The 17349-nt window shown below is 38.5% G+C and overlaps 1 protein-coding gene across 1 annotated transcript; it reads right to left on the minus strand.

Moving 5' to 3' along the window:
- Positions 1-859: 859 nt before the first annotated feature.
- aqp9b (aquaporin 9b) lies at positions 860-15786 on the minus strand. The gene is made up of 6 exons (XM_034678775.1): positions 15656-15786; positions 14764-14890; positions 11929-12066; positions 11517-11635; positions 10311-10528; positions 860-2618 (listed from the first exon to the last, which is right to left on the minus strand). Exons 1-6 carry the CDS (start codon positions 15755-15757, stop codon positions 2456-2458), a joined length of 867 nt encoding a protein of 288 aa, XP_034534666.1. The 5' UTR covers positions 15758-15786; the 3' UTR covers positions 860-2455.
- Positions 15787-17349: the final 1563 nt, after the last annotated feature.

Below are 17349 nucleotides of genomic sequence, written 5' to 3' on the forward strand. Positions count from 1 at the left end.
TTCTAGTTGTCATTTCTTGTATTTTTGCTGTACTCACCACTCATGCTGAATGTGCATGGCTTTATTTGTTGAGTGAGTGCCCTAAACAAGAGTAATGAAGATTTGATTGGAATAGATGCCTGGAATTGATCTGTAACTGACTGTGTGTGTGTGCACGTGTGTGTGTGTGTGATCTTGTACATCTTTTTTTGTGAAGACAAATTGGGTCAGCTGTAGACCTTTTTTGAGAACAGGGATGTATTTGCCAGTCTGGTCCTTTTCAGATGGCATCAAACTAAAATCAATCATATTTGTATCAAATAGAAGAAATGGAATATTAAATTGCCCTAAGTCTGTTTTTAAGATTGTCATCTTCAACTTTTCTTGGTTTTATAATTTCTCTCAAGAGTTCAGTAATATCTGATAAATTGGTAGAATATGTTCTATAGACAGAATTACATGCAAGTTTTAGATAACATTTTTACAGAAAACAATGGTATTTGTGGTAAGTTGTTGATGAAGATTAATATTTAACGATGGCACTGTCCTCTTTAAGTGTCAGAGTGACAGAGAGGCAGCATGAAAAAAAACACGACCCTGAAACTGATGCAGCTGTGCTGAAGCAGCTGTTTGTTCTTTTTCTATCAGAGCACATCAAAACCTTATATGTGAAAAGGGACAGTTGGGTTATCCCATAAAGCCTGGCTGTCAGTATTTCAAATAAAGTAAAGAGCAAATATCTGTAACACACTTAGACAAAATATTCTTCTCATACATCTCTCCACAAAATTGTATTTTCATCAAAGAAAGATTAAATGCTTTTTTTTCAGAAAACCTGCGTGGAATGTTTTTGGTTGTAAAAATGACTGAGTGTTTGCAGTGGAGTTTGTATAATTTATTACTCAACCTTTGACGTTTGATGTTTTATGAATGAAAACATCAGGTACCTTTTGTGCAGCATCATACTCACATTAAGTTCCATTTGTGTACCACAAAATACTCTACCACTGATCATTTATATCTTTAAGAAAATCTACATAACAAGTGTGAACAAACAAATCAAATCATCAAATTGTACTCAATATTAAGATACAGAGAATAATGACAGAGAATAATGTAAATGAAAAATAGCTTATTCAGACATACAGTGCTCCAGAAAATAATGTTAGTAAACTACCTTAGAAAAAGCAACTGGAAATAACAACAAAAAAAACACAGACAAAAAGTTCAAGAGGTTATTTCATGACAGAAGTGACAACATCAAAGTGTAGAACAGGGCAAGAAATGTACCAAAAGATGTACCAAATACATATTTAATCTAGGATCACTCTTCGATGTTGTGCCACTAACTCTTAACTTTTTCCTGTTTCACATAATCATATAAAACAAACTACAGAAAACCCTCTAAATTCAAGTGATTGTCACAGTTTCTTGTGTATTACATAACCCTTACTGTTTAGACTTGTTATTAAACAGTACAAGGCTTGATTAAGGTTCATTTTGATGCTTGTTCAACCCTCAGCATGCTAATATACACGTCTGTGCTCACTGGATACAAGCATTTCAAATCTCAAAAGAACATTTTACATAGAATTGTCCTTTGTGCTTTACACCTCCATTTAACAATTAAAAGAAATATTGTTCCTTTTCAAATACTTTATCCAACTTTAGGTTTAAAATGCATCAAGTTTCTCAAGGATTCACGGACATACGAGAACATTTTTTGCTGGAAAAAAATATTTTGTAAATTTGTTATCCATCAGTACAGCAAAAGCTCTGTGACATAAAGATGTTGAAAAAGTCAGCAAACTGGTGTAATCATTTTTAAGGCAGGATTTGCTAAATAAATGGGTAATACAGCTACAACACAATAAAACAAAGCAATCAATCGCACATCTGTTTACACATGCAAAGGATGAAATGAATAGAAGGAAAGAACTCTACATAAACATCCATGCTGTAACACATTGGCTAAAAATAATGACTTGACTACACTTTCATGTAAACTCACCTGGATTATAAGTGCTACATGCTAATCTTAGGTAAAAATGTGGAAATAAAAAATGCTGTAGAGAAACTTGGCAAATGTGTCTAATGATATTACGCTGTGTGACTATAAAGAATACTGCACAGCTGTAATGTAAATGAGAATCTCCATTCAAAGTTATGAAATGGACTGAAAGGAAAAGTTTGATGCTTAAAGAGAATTAATTTTATCAAGCAGGTTGAAAACATTAATATATGAAAGAGCCCTGTTAGTTAAACAACATATTCTACAAAAGGAGACTTTGAAAACATTTATGAAATTGTTTAAATGACTTTTTAATATGAAGTCAGATAGATGTTTTTTATTAATGTCCTGTAAATGTTCACTGAGTTAGATGTAGATAAATGCTTTACCTGGAAGGGCATTTTTGTGTTTTGAGGTGAAACTCAGCTGTGTTGTTGATTTGCTCTGTAACCTTACATCTAAGATTTAACTTATAGTAATCATTTCATATTTGTCCTGCACGTTATTCTCCTCCTGTTTTTCAGGCTCAGTATGGTGTAACTCTATGAACAGAAAGTACACGCCTGCTCCAACTGCTCCGCCCACCATGGGTCCAGCCACAGGGATCCACCACCAGCAACCTCCAGCACTGCAGTGATGAAGACCAATACATATTCATTATTATGACAAGCTTCATGTGTATGTATTCAACATTATGAATACAGCATTCTGCATGGATTTACCCATCAAAGCCACTGAAATGTCCTACACTACACAGCCTTTATGTAATCAGGCAGTGACATAAGACCTTTTTTTAACAGAATAGGAAAGACTACAGTACAAACTGGGGGATGGGAGTGATGAGAAAGTTTATCAGCCAGTGAGAGTTTGTGCATTACAAGCATTTCTATTAGAGAACAACTCAGGACAGTGAATATACCATACCATATCCCATCATATCATATCATATCATATCACATCACATCACATCACATCACATCACATCCTATCCTATCATATCCTATCCTATCCTATCATATCATATCATATCATATCATATCATATCATATCATACCATACCATACCATAATATACCATACCATACCAGACCATACCATACCAAACCATGCCATACCATATCATATCATATGATATCATATCATATCATACCATACCATACCATATCATATCATATCATATCATACCATACCATATCATATCATATCATATCATATCATATCATATCATATCATATCATACCATACCATACCATATCATATCATATCATACTATACCATACCATACCATATCATATCATATCATATCATATGATATCATATCATATAATATCATATCATATCATATCATATCATACCATACCATATCATATCATATCATATATCATATCATATCATATCATATCATATCATAGCATAGCATAGCATACCATACCATGCCATCATACCACACCATACCATACCATAATATACCATACCATACCATATCATACCATACCATATCATATCATATTATATCATACTATAACATACCAAACCATACCATATTATATAATACCATACCATACCATATCATACTATATCATACTATACCATAATATACCATACCATACCATATCATATCATATTATATTATATCATATCATATCATATCATACTATACCATACCATACCATGATATACCAAACCATACAATACCATACCATACCACATCATATCATACTACACCATACCATACCATGATATACCGTACCACACCATACCATACCATACCATATCATGATATACCGTACCATACCATACCATACCATATCATGATATACCGTACCATACCATACCATACCATACCACATCATATCATATCATACTGCACCATACCATACCATGATATACCGTACCACACCATACCATACCATATCATGATATACCGTACCATACCATACCATCAGTATCATGATATACCGTACCATACCATACCATTCCATACCACAATATATCATATGATAGGATGATATCAGACAATGTGGCTAAGTTGCTGATTATTTTAAAGCCCCTCAAATAACTTCCTGTCTAGGACTGACCTCACACTGGTAAAGGTGATGGAATGACTGTCTGTAAAAGCTTTATATGTCATTGTTGCAAGGTTCTCCTCTCATCCACTGACGTTTTGAAAAACCCACAGGCGTAGTCGAAAAAACTGAGATGAAATATTTATTGGTGCCGGCCTCAGTGTAGTGCAGAATATTTACAAAGAACAAAGTGAGGAACAAAAAAAACAACAACTCAAAAGACTACTGACAAAAGAAACAATCATAGACAGGATCAGTGAACAGACACTGCTCAGCAAGCTACCTTCTTCATGCCAGACAAAAACCTGCCAGAGGGAACTCAACACAGCCAATTTATATAGCCAGTGACTCCTCCCACTGGGTGTCACTAATTGCCAACATTTTTAACAAACATTACTTTTTAACAATAAAACAAGAAAAGAAAAAACAACAATATAAACCCCAATAACGATATATTTATCACTATACTCTGGTAGTAATTAACTTCACCCTAAACCACGTTTTTAGGGGGTAAAATACTCCAACATACAAACATTTTATTTTCACACCCATGTGGCACTTTTCGCCCGCCATAGACCCTACCTAATATGCGGAAACGGGACGCACCTAAGCGGTGAGCGGTGCTACGTGTGCTGTAGTGTTTGAGTGTTGAGTGTATGTGGGATAAAGCAATAGGCCTACAGGTGTGCTCCCCTGGCGATGCTGTGTAACGGAGAGGGACAGCGGAATACTGGAGTTGGTGAGAAAGGGGAAACTGACGGGGAGGGAGTGTGTGTGTGTGTGTGTGTGTGTGTGTGTGTGTGTGTGTGTGTGTTTGTGTGTGTGTGTGTGTGTGTGTGTTTGAATGTCGGCCTGTGGGTAAGTGTGTCCCTGCGCGCACTGCCTGCAGTCAGTAATGGTGCCGCTCTTTATTTTATAAGCTTTATATATATACTCCATTTAGCTCCATCCCCCAATGCCTGTTGGAGAACCTGAAGAAGCCAACTGAACCAATCATCTGCACAAAGCAGAGATGAAACTCTGAGACCCTTAAAATTGGAGCCCCTCATCCCCTTAAGATTCTGTGCATGAAGATCAGGAACAGAATTGGTGATAAGGGTGGCTCGCAGTAATGGCACCAGAACCCCTTAATCCTGCAGTACCCCCCCAAAAATTCCCCTAAAGTCACAAGTCCCCTTCAGAAGCAAAGCGTTGTTCCACTCTCCCACGGCCAGGATGAAAACTGCATTGTGCCTCCTATATCTGAGGTTTGACAATTGGCCAGAGCCTCCTTTCCAGCAACCAAGAGTCAGCATTGCCTGGAGGGCTAAGTAGTGAACCCCGTAAATTGGAGTTTACTCTCTGGTCCCTTTTTAAAAAAAAAAAAAATGGAACCACCATCCCGGTCTGCCACTCCACAAGGACTGTCCTGGACCTCCATGCGACATTAAAGAGGTGTGTCAGCCAAGACAACCTGTCCATGTCCAGAGCCTTCAGCATCTCGTGGCGAATCTCATCTACACCTGGCGCCTTGCCACTAAGGAGCTTTTTGACTTCCTCAGCAACCTCTGCCAAGGATATGGATGAGGCTTTCCCTGAGTCTTCAGCCGATCAGACTCATCTGACTCTGCCTCCTCTTTGGAGGACGTGTCAGCCGGATTTAGGAGTTCCTCAAAGTGTTCCTTCCACCACCTGATGATATGCCCAGGTCAGCAGTTCTCCAACCCTGATGAGAACAGCCTGAGCCAATCCCTGTCTCTCCTCCTGGGTTACCTGACGTTTTACTCCACTGAGTAAAACAACCACTAAGGTAGCAGCCCTCCTAGCCACCTGGTACCTGTCTGCTGCTTCCAGGGACCCCTGGGCCAGACAAGCCCAAAGGCCTCCTTCTTCAGCTCGACGGCTCCACCCACAGGTGGTGTCCAACACTGGGTTTCAGGGCCACGACAGGCACCAACAGCCTTGAAGCCACAACCTCCAGCAGGTGCTTCCACAATGGAGGCTTTGACCATGGCTCATTCAGATTCCATGTCCCCAACCTACCCCAGTATGCCCCCAGCAAGAAATCCCTTTGTTGAAGACCTCAAGGACAGGGGCCTCCACAAGTTGTTCCAAGTTCACCCGCACTACATGTTGGGTTTGCATCCCAACTCAGCTCTGCCCCCCTCTTTACACTATAGTCCAAAACAAACAGCTGCAGATCAGATGATGGAACTACAAAGTTGATCATTGATCTTAGGCCTATGGTGATCCGATACCAAGTAGTTCCCAAGAAGAATTTTCAAATCCCCAGTTGGAATTCCTTCAGAACCCCGCCCAGAGACTCCAAGAAGGCTGGGTACTCCGAACATATTGGTGTGAATGCACAAACAAGTTACAACAGCCAGAGCCTTCCTCCTTGTGACCTGAAGTTGCAAAGAGGCGACCCTCTCATTCTCTGGGAAGAACCCCAACACGGAGGCACTCAGCCAGGGGCTAGAGAGTATCCCCACAGCCCCTCTGCACCTCTTCCCCTAGGCAACTCTTCCCCTCTCCATGAGGTTGGTTCCAGAGCTGGTGCAGTGCAAGGAGGTAAGTCTAACTATATTCAGCTAGTACCTCTACATCTCCTGCACTAACTCTGGCTCCTTCACCACCAGAGTGGTGACGTTTCAGGTCCGAAATACCAGTCTGCGCTGCCGGGATCAACAGTTTTTAGCACTTTCATATCAGCTTCTTTTGTCAAGACCAGAGGTTGCTGCTTGGATATGATAATGACAAGATATGTTGGGATGCAATACCAGGATATGATACAATACATTCTAATACAATACAATACAATCTAATACAATATGATATGATATGATATGATACAATATCATTACAAAATTATATAATACAACTTAATGTGAAAAGTTTACCAATCTTTTAAACAACTTTTGACCCTGACTTTCAACCTACTTAGAAATCAAATACTCTTAATTATGGTCACCCTTATCTAAGGTTATCAACTTCTAACATAAGTGCGGCATTATGAAAGTCTGAAGCAGCTTCACCCCTATAACTTAATAAATGTTTTATCTGTCTGGTTCTCTTTTAAATTAAATAATGAGCATGACCTCTGCGATCTGAATGTTTCTTTTACATCATCCTACCAGAGGCAGGTTATAAGAAGTTATCCCAGATTACAACAAAGTCTTAAGGCGCTCTGTTTGCTACACCTAATACACATGTCCTCATTCACTTTGGCCAACCCCAGACAGAGCCAGACAGAGATTAGTGTCCTGCTGGTCAATACACCTGTAAAGAGCCGTTACTGCGGGTGAAAGGGCTGCAGTTACTACAGCTGATGCACAGGACGAAAGGTAAACAAGCATTTGAGCAGGTCACTTTTCTCTCTACACAGGAAGTAGACTAAAGGAGGGATATTGCTGGATTATAGACTTTAATCTATTGCCACACTCAAGATGATCCAACCAGGAGGGAGACAGACACCCAGTTGGTCAAATTAAAGCCATGTGGATATTGAAGGCAGCCAAGTGCTGACCTTTACACGCTGAAAAGGGGTGTGATTAACATCATCTTAAGCCTGACTTTACTTTTATATATGTATATATTACACAGCATTTGAAACTACTGTGTTTGTATCAGAAATGTAAAAGATTATGTAAGATTAGGGACTTAGTTTATGCATGTTATAAACCTGATGGGACCAAGGGCTTATATATGCATTAAAGCAACATATTTGTGTAGTCATAAGAGCCATCTGGTCTTTGCTAAAGCTGTGGAATTGAGACATGTCGTCTTCAACTGCTTAATATTGTGTTACTTAAAAAATAAAAATGAATAATCAGTATTAAACAACACTAACTCCAGTCCTGCTTTTTGTATTTATTAGGGCATCATTATCTGCATTATTATTATCTGAGTATTGTTCCTAGTTTGATCACCACATATTCCTCTTCTATCAATGTATTTCAGCCTCAGCATGAAAAGACAATTTGAAGAGCAGGGGTTAAAAAGAAAAGGCCAGGGCAGTGTCAATAATAAATGGGCTGCTGAGTGTGAAGACACAAGCAGCATAAATCTGTCATCAGTCGCACAGATACGGGAATCTTGAAAAAGATGTTTGGGTTTTCAATGTTAAGAGGTAATCAAAACCCTACAAACAAATATTCAGAGGAAATGTATGTGGCAGGAGGGAAGATTAAGGTATCGGAGAGCGATTAAAGGCTGTACTTTCTTTGGTTGTATGTCTGCAAAGACCCAGACATAGGACTCTGAGGAGCTAGAGTGAAGATCTTTTGAGCACCTCAAAGACTTTCTCGTGAACTATTCATCATCTCAGCAGAAAGAAATGTTTTTATCAGCAGGCACAACACTGACGTTATCAGGAGAAGTTTATAAAGAACAAAATAAACACTGAACACAACCTGCAGCAGAGTTAAATTACGGGTTAAAAAAGCTCCACCGTGGAAAGAGTCCAGTGAGTGGAGGAGATCAGCTTCTGAAATACTGACAGCTTTGGATTTGGGTGCAACAGTTCAACCTGCCTCTTCCATATATCAAGGATTTTGGAGAAAAAAGGCTTGACTAACTGAATAAGTCAGCACTATCCAACATTGTCATCCTCAAAGTCTGATGAAGGGAAGCATAGGAATGTGTTTAAACTTCTCAAAGGATCACACTACTTTACCACAGCAAGTTTAGAATAAGATACTCAAACTCAACAAAAATCTCGACTTCATGCAGAACAACAGAGGACTAATATTAGGCCCTGCACAGACAATCGATAGATCATAAAAGGTTGTTCACCAGACTATATGTGCTTGCAGATACTGGAAATATGAACTCTGTTATCCTGGAAGAGTACAGTAAACAGTCTGCTGTTTTGAGCCATACAGTTTACATACATGTTTAGTTTTTAAACGTGACCGCTCTGTTTGTATTCTTGACTAAGTCCAAAGTTGAAGTTAGGCAGGGGGGCACTTTGTCCTTTGCAACGTGCAATGTGCAGACAGTAAATGAAATGTAAAACTCTGTGACATGAGGGTGACACTCTGCATGATGATATCACTTCTGTTTCGTTGCATTTGCACCTCTGAGTGGTTGAAGCAATTGTCTTTGATGAAATTACGTCAGATATTTTTGTAAAGAAGAGCAATCTTAACGAAAACTCTAGTTCAATCGATTCAGACAGTTTAATAGGTGTAGAGTGCTAGATTTAAGGGAATATATTATTCTTGCTTTATGCAATTATGCTTGTTTTAATTGAATTTAATGATCACAATTATTATGCTATCTCGTATGCAATCTCAGGACTTCAATAATGGAGTTTTGATATGAAAATTACTATTAAAAAAAGGGGAGTAAATAGGTTCCTTCCCTCTTCTTTTTGCATGCTTAAATTGAAATGTTTAAACACCTGCTGATGGACTTTGTTGACTTTACTTCCTTGTTGTTTGTCTTTATAACTACTGTTCATTCTATATTTTACATGTTTAAAATAAAGGCATCAATGAATCAATTAGAACACCGGCCAGATTCCTACATACTCCAACAATCATCTCCTCCACCCTTAGCTGCCATCTGTAATGGACCGCAATAATGAGTTTTCAGTTCATTGATGAATAACAATATTCAGCTGTTTTTACAGCAGCTTTTTCATAAGCTGTGTCTAAACCTGTTTCTGCTGCCCTCAAGAGGAACAAAAAACGTATTTACTCAATATGTTGTGTACATCCAAATCTGACCAAAATCACGTTCTTTAAACACACAGTGAAGTGTGAATAATATGAATTAAAACAAAAGTAAAGAATGAAAACTAGAAACAGATGTGATGATAAAGAAGAAAGAGAAACAGAGAAATGTACAATTGAGCCATTTCAGTAATAAAGCACTGAATATTTTATATTTATGTGCATGGAAACTCACCCTGCTGACTTTAAATAAAATCCCACTGTCCTTATTTAAGATGCAGGAAATACATGCATGGTCTTTGAAATATTTATTTAGATTGTGGAAAGAGCAGTGATGTATCTTTAAACGCTGCTCTTCATGTGTGATAGAGTGAAGCAGCCACTTGGTCAAAGTCTCTTACATCAAACATCGACTACGTCTCAGGAGGTGCTGGGAGTGAGAGCAGCAGTACACAAGAGTCTCCCGGTCCTCTCAAGAAAGAGGCTCATGTAAGTTTAAAGTCTAAACTCAGCTGAAAGTATCTTAACTTAAATTCTGTTTTTTATACTTGTATTTTCCAAAACACGTAACAACAGGAAATGTTCTCTGTATAATTACCTGAATACTTCCATGCCCCACCCAGCCACAGCTGTGAAGAACCGTGGGCCGAGGTCTCGCGCCGGGTTGATGGGGTAACCACAGTTCAGACCCATGGACACGCCGATGGCCATGATGATCAGACCGATGCACAGAGGCTCCACTCCTTTTGGAGCTCCAATATTCTTCCTGTCCGTGATGGCCAAGATGCACAGGATCAACGCAGCAGTTGCAATTACCTTAAGAACAAAAGAACCAGGTAATTAGCACAGCATCATCATTGTCCAGTTGTATATCTTTGTTTGTTTGTTTGCTGTTGTTGTTGTTGAGGGTATATTTTGTATAACCTCATCTGCTGTCCTGACCTCTGCCCTGTAATTTTGTCTAAGCTTATTATGGGGCTTCCCCTTTCCCCTGGTTTGAGTCTCAATGGGGCAGCTTTACTATGAAGCTCTATGGCTGTGTACGAAAAACACTATCGAGTTTGTTTGTAATGTAAAAATAATATAAACTTCCAAAGCTGAAAAGATGATCTGAAATATTGGTGAAAATGTAACATTTGGTTAACTTAGTACACTCTCATTTGACGCCCTTAAGACATAGTCTGTGTCCCAAATACCAAACACTAAAAGACACCAACAGAGCCTATACTCAGTTAATAGAAAGTCTATTGTTACTCTTCAGATATATGTGAACTTTGATGTTAGCCATGGGGTTGTCCTAATTAAAAATAAAAACATTTGATGCTTTAATGACCTTCACAAATACACAAACTAACATGAGCATCTGGCCTTCTACTCATCCTGAACAGATGGAAGTTATTCTCAGTGTTGCAGCAGAATTGTTCATACTCCATAAAACAACTCGCATGTCCATTTATACTGCCATTCATGCCCATGACTGCACTAAATGCATGCTCTCATGCATCTCTGTATGAATCTCTGTATGCTCTAGTGGCTTCCATACACACAGAATCCCATTGGAAAAGGTTTTCTATCTAGCTCACATCAATAATTCCATAAATGGAAACAGGAAAAAGCCCACTAAAGCTAGCAACTAAAACTAGCAACTAAAACAAGACTCAATCAAATGTTTCCCTTATATGTCATTATAGGGAAACATGTTGTTGAGATAGAATTCAGATTTATTAGCTTTAGTAGAGTTTTTACACGACACCTTATGGTCTATTTCAATGAAATTATAATGCAAGTTTGTCTTCAGTCTCACCTGATCAACAAACCCGTTAAGGACGGAGAGGTGTTTTGCAGGATATGATGCAAAAATGTTGGCTGTTGCATTTTCACCACTAACAATGAATTGTCCATTGGTATAATCCATTAAAGCATCTGTGGAAAAAATAATAGGGTAAATATAAGCAAACAATAATGCAATCATTACTTAGAATTTCATGAATCATTATCTTTTATAATTACAGTCATAACTCACATGTTAAACTGTAAAGTGTAGCATAACATGTTTTTGTATTTTTTTTCTATTGGGCCTCTTTTGAAGCAGCCAAACTTAATTACCCTGATGATCACAGTTCAGTCAGCATTTCTGACTTGATCGACTAGGTTTAATAAAAACGTCATACAGATAACCTCTCTTGTATTGGAGGCATGCATGCATCAACACCCACCATAATACAACCCATAGACAGCACAGGATCCGGCAAAAGCCCCAAGGAATTGTGCTAGAACATACACAGGGAACTTCTTTAGAGGCAGCTTCCCCAGGATCACCATGGCCAGAGAGACTGCCGGGTTCACGTGGGCTCCTGGAACAATGTAACAAAAAATAATGAAACTGTCAAGCACTTATATAAAGGTATATCACAACGCAGTATTGTAAATAGGACAGTACAGCAATGACAAATGAATGAAAAAATTACTCAGATTTTCTAGATAAAAAAAATAGGGCTGTCACTCAGGATTTCTTTTCAAAAAAAGTTATTATAATTATTTTTGAGCGACTCAGTTTATTCTATAAAATGTCAGATTATAGTAAAAATGATCCATCATGAGTTTCTTTATCCTGGTCTAACTAACTGTGAAAATGCAAAAAAAAAGTCCCAAGTTTTCTCAAAGCATCATAAAACTTGTGAACATTTGTTGCCTTTGACTTAAAAAACAGACTTGTATAATACTATCAGAAAAGTCACAATGAAAACAAGCAAACAGAAAAAACATAGCACCTTCATTACCCACAATGCATCTCAGCTGCTGACAGTTTGGTGTGTTTCTTGTGCCTTGTCTTACCAGATAAGGTGAACTGAGTTCAGTGGATTAAACCAGTCAGTGACAGGCTGTCTGATCAGTTAGCGCTTCTGTTCAAACCCTCTGCTGCTCACTCATTGAGGACTTTCAGGGTATTTTCAAACAAAGAGCGGGCGAGAGGGTCTGTTTTTGCCTCCAGAGTCTGTTTTCCCATATTCTACATTGTCCTTAAGAGGCTTGTTTGAACACATTCCAGCCAAATGTTAGTGGGCTGTGATGGCAGTGTGGGGTCATTTATTTAACACTCTGGGATCTTGGCTGTGACCTCGCTGTGGTAACACCACTGGGGGTATCAGCCATGCGCCCATTGTTAATCTCCCCATCCTGTTCACAAACACTGACCACGACAACCAGCCAGACCTGCCTGTCTGAATTGCATCTGACATAATCTGCCTGAATCTGCTTAAGGCACACGTAGACTGCAGGTCATTAGAGTGACCATGATGTGTCACACTTACGGTACACTGTCATCTAAAATCTGGGACTACAAAGTGAAAACAATTGTGTTTTCTTCTCTTATGGGGCCTCCCTGCCAGGGAAGCCTAGAAAGCCAGGCTTGTCACACCTGACCCCCTTCCTCTCCAGAGACCCCTGCCCCAGTAAAGCTCATTAGTCCAATACCTATGATCATCTTCAGAGATGTCGTCGGACAGAAGCTTCCCACTGAGCTGTGGACCCCGCGGCTGAATGGCCCAGTCATGCAGTAAAAGCTCTCCATATATTGACCCCGCTGTCCTCAGGCTTTTCTGCTATTCCTCTGAAGCTTTACAACTCTTCTCATTAAACATGTAGCGCAAGGGGGCTAACGCTTTAGCATGAGTCAGAGCGATCACAACAGCTAACAGTAAACAAAGAAATGAAAAGCCTTATCCATGTTGACACACTGTTATTTCTGACACAGTTAAAGTTCATATATGTACATGAGCCATCTTCAAGTCAAGGTTGACAGGACAGGGATTTTTAAAGGCTTATGAAGGAAATGTGTAGATTTTTGTGAAATAATGCTTAATCCTGGGTGAGAATATTGTTGCTACTTTTATAACTATGAGAAAACATATACCTGAGCTGATTAGCTTTGCTCAGCACAGGTGGAAAAAGCAATCAAATCAAATCAAATCACCCAACCAGCAACTTTAAGCTAACAAATTAGATTTCACATGTTATTAAAGCCATATTAAACTGATGTGTTATGTTAACTCAATGTTTTACAGGTGGTTACAGTTCTGACTTTTCTTCAGTGGTATCAGTAACTCCAAACAGTCCCGGATAGTTTTATGGAAAGTTGTTATTGCAAAAAAAAGAAACGTCTATTAGATAAACTTTGTAAAATAGTGAAAGGTTTCACCCCTCTGTTTTAAGACTAAGCTAAGCTAACTGTCCTCTCTTTGGAACAATGATGGAAACAAACCCCAAAAAATGAATGGTCGTTTTGCAACTTAAACTTCATCAGTGTGCATCCCTCGATAGCTGATTAATGAGCACCTATCACTTCTTCTCAACATGCCTATCAGGGCTCTGTGAGGTTAAACAACTGTTACTTCCTATCTCTATTTTTGCTGTTCTATAGATTCCCATTTATCAGTACTCAATATCTCCAAACTTGTATTTGTTCTAGATTAATCAGCTGATTAAATGATATCAAGTATTCAAAGTTTTTTGTGTAAATAATTGAGATAAAAGTGATACAGGGTGACCTGGAGGAGAAGGTTGTTGTGGCAGATATCCACGACCAAAGATCGCATCTCCCCTACAGACAAACACAGTCATGACCTTTGTTACATGGCTGTGTTTGGACTTTTCGGCGAAAGTATCAGAAGAATTTAAAGTTTTTTTCTTTCACTGAGAGCTGATAAAAATTACTTTCTTAAGGAAAGAGAAACTTGGCTATTCATGCCAACACGATTCCAGACAGAGCTCAGACATTAAGTCATGATATCACACATCAAGTGATCATTCATCATTTTCCTTCTGGGGAGGATATTGAGTGTATTTTATTGCAATGTTATTAGAACATCCCTTAGTTTTGGTTGTAGGTTAAACAATCATTATCTACTAAAGTGTTACCTGTCATCTTTTTCTGACATTTTGTTGACTATTAAATGTATCGGATAATCCATAATCTGATCTGTAGAATAACCATTACCCCCAAGAGTGAGAAACAGGATGAGGAAGTGTTGTGATAGAGGGATACTTTTTACCTGACACTCCTCCTGCCATGTAGACGGCCATCATGACTCCCAGAGTGAAACCTATGTGGATGGTCAAAGGCTCCCCGAGACCCCCTTTACTCAGCACCGTCTGGGCCACAGAACCACATCCAAAGAGCTGGGACACAGACGGGGAACAAAAACACAAAGGGTGGAGGTAGAAAGACTCATTGTTTTTAATTATTCCAATTATACCCGCCATTAACACTAGCCCTCTTGTCTACCAACAGCCTGCGACTGCCACAGACAATTTGTCTAAGTCGGGACTCGAAAAAATAATGAATACCCCACTTATTAGTTAAAAGGCAGAAGTAATTCGGCCCCACAAAAGTGTTGGAGAAGACCAGTCATCCAAAAACAAAGAGGGCTGCTGTGGAAGCTGCATTAAAATGGGCTCAGAGAATGGGACAGAAAGGTGGAGCTCATTCCAGACTATGAAAACTGAAAAACAGGCACATTTTATTGAAAAGGAAACACAGATATCCCCCTCTAATCAGGAGTGGTCATGTTGTATAACAAATTAAATGCTTTTTTTCATTTTATTTTTCCTCACAACATCATAATTAGGTTCAAATGAATTATTATTGTAGTGATAATGATTCAAAAGCTATGTTACAAAGCCCTTCTGGAGGAGATGTGAGGGAGAAAAACATTCCCCACATGAGCCACATCTTGTCATGATTGTCAAGAGCAAATTACAGCTGAGCACATCAAAGGCTGAGTCTGTTATTCCCAGAATATACTATCTGCTAATAGAGACATGTGAGAGACAGCAGTCAGACCAAGTCCCCAGAGACCCAGTTTGACACTTTATTAGCATACTGGTTCAAAGCTTTAAAGCGGCTGTTTAAGCTGGGTGACAGGTGCAGAGGGAGGTACTCACTATCAGGACGAATATTCCCAGAAATTCCGCTAGGAACTCTTTTAAGATGTCCCGCCTCAGGCCAAATCTCTCCTTCAGCTTCTTCTTCTTCTCGTTTTCCATGTTTTTTTTTCTTTTGCGGCTCCTTGATGTCTTCCTCCGCACAGAACAAACAGCTAACAACTATGGAGCGAGTGCGTGTGCGTAATTGTCTGTGCAGGTTGCCGCCTCCCACTCGGTGCGCTCAGACCGTGCAGCGCGCGGCAGGCCGACAGCACGTTAAGCTTTCTGCAACTGTTTCCCCTTATCACCACAAGGGGTCTACTTTTTTTTCTTATAACACATATAGGCTCCACATTGAGGCAGTGACATCCGGAGCCAACAGCCATCAGAGAAGGACAATTTGGTCCTGTATGGATAATGTGTTCTCTCAGCTATTGTGTTATGATGTTGTAAAAATGTTAAAAACAATTTTTTTTTTAAAATTGGTCATAGAAAAAGAGAAGGACAATTTGGTTTTAAATGCATGCACACACACTTCAGTTTTCTCTCAGAAATACCAGAAATTAGGCTACAGGTATAGGACGAAAAAAATTGACCATTTAAAAAAGATATGACAGATAATGAGTTCAAACATCTCAAAATAATTGTCTTCCTAGGTTATAAACCCAAATAAAAAACACTGAAGATACCTTTTTTAACCCAGCAGTATTTTAGAGGGTTACCAAACTCAGTCATTAGACTGATGCACGTTGTGATATGAGTTATTATAAAGCCTTAACATATTGTATCACCTTCAAAATGATATAGGTATACTCTACTATGTCACATTTAACTTTCAGGGGTTCTAATGAAAATTTAGCCCATGTTGGAAGCAAATAGCGTCTCATTTTATTGCTCATAAAATAAGTTTAACAGTCATTTAAGATGCAGAGGTTTTGATATCCAACATTGGGTCAAGTTATACAAACAATGAAACGTTTTATATTTAAAAAACGACTGATTGTATATTTCTAACACAACTTAATTGGAACAATATAAATTGTACAAAATCAAAAACCATACTATTTTCAATAGACTCGTGGTTGTATTTACATAGATCTTTTTTTGATTTATTGATGCTTGAAAGTTTTTTCTTTTGTTTTCTCAATTCTCTGGAAACTACATTTACTATTTAAGAAAAATCTGTCTAGATGGATAGTAAGACATACATTTAAAAAAATGTGGCATTGTATTGGCATGTTTGAAAAGTCTAGTGTGAGTTTTTAATGAAAGAGTAGGATTATAACTCAATACCAAAAACAAACACATTCAGGTTGATAGCTGCATAAATATTTATAATGTGAAAAGAACCGAGTGGCAGTTTTCACAACTCTCTCTGCTCTAAAGTCACACCCGTTAGGTCACCTCACCTCATGAAGTAACATTTGATCTTACAATAAAACATTTATTTACTGTGTAGGACATAACTGAGTATTTTGTTTAAACGAATTATTTACTTCTACAGCAACATAGGTTACATAAAATGATGTAATCTATATTAACCTCCTGTGAAATTAGCTCGCATGTTCGTTCCTTCAGATTATTTTTCTAATTTCAGAGCTTTTGGCACTTTTTTTTGTCCCATTAGAAAGTTTCCTCACTCACCTTTGTTCTCAGTCTTCTATATTCCCATCCCTCCAGTCATCTTGACATCCTTCCTCTCCTTGTCTCTG

The sequence above is a fragment of the Notolabrus celidotus genome, chromosome 3 (genome assembly GCF_009762535.1).
Source record: "Notolabrus celidotus isolate fNotCel1 chromosome 3, fNotCel1.pri, whole genome shotgun sequence".
NCBI classification, from domain to species: Eukaryota; Metazoa; Chordata; class Actinopteri; order Labriformes; family Labridae; genus Notolabrus; species Notolabrus celidotus.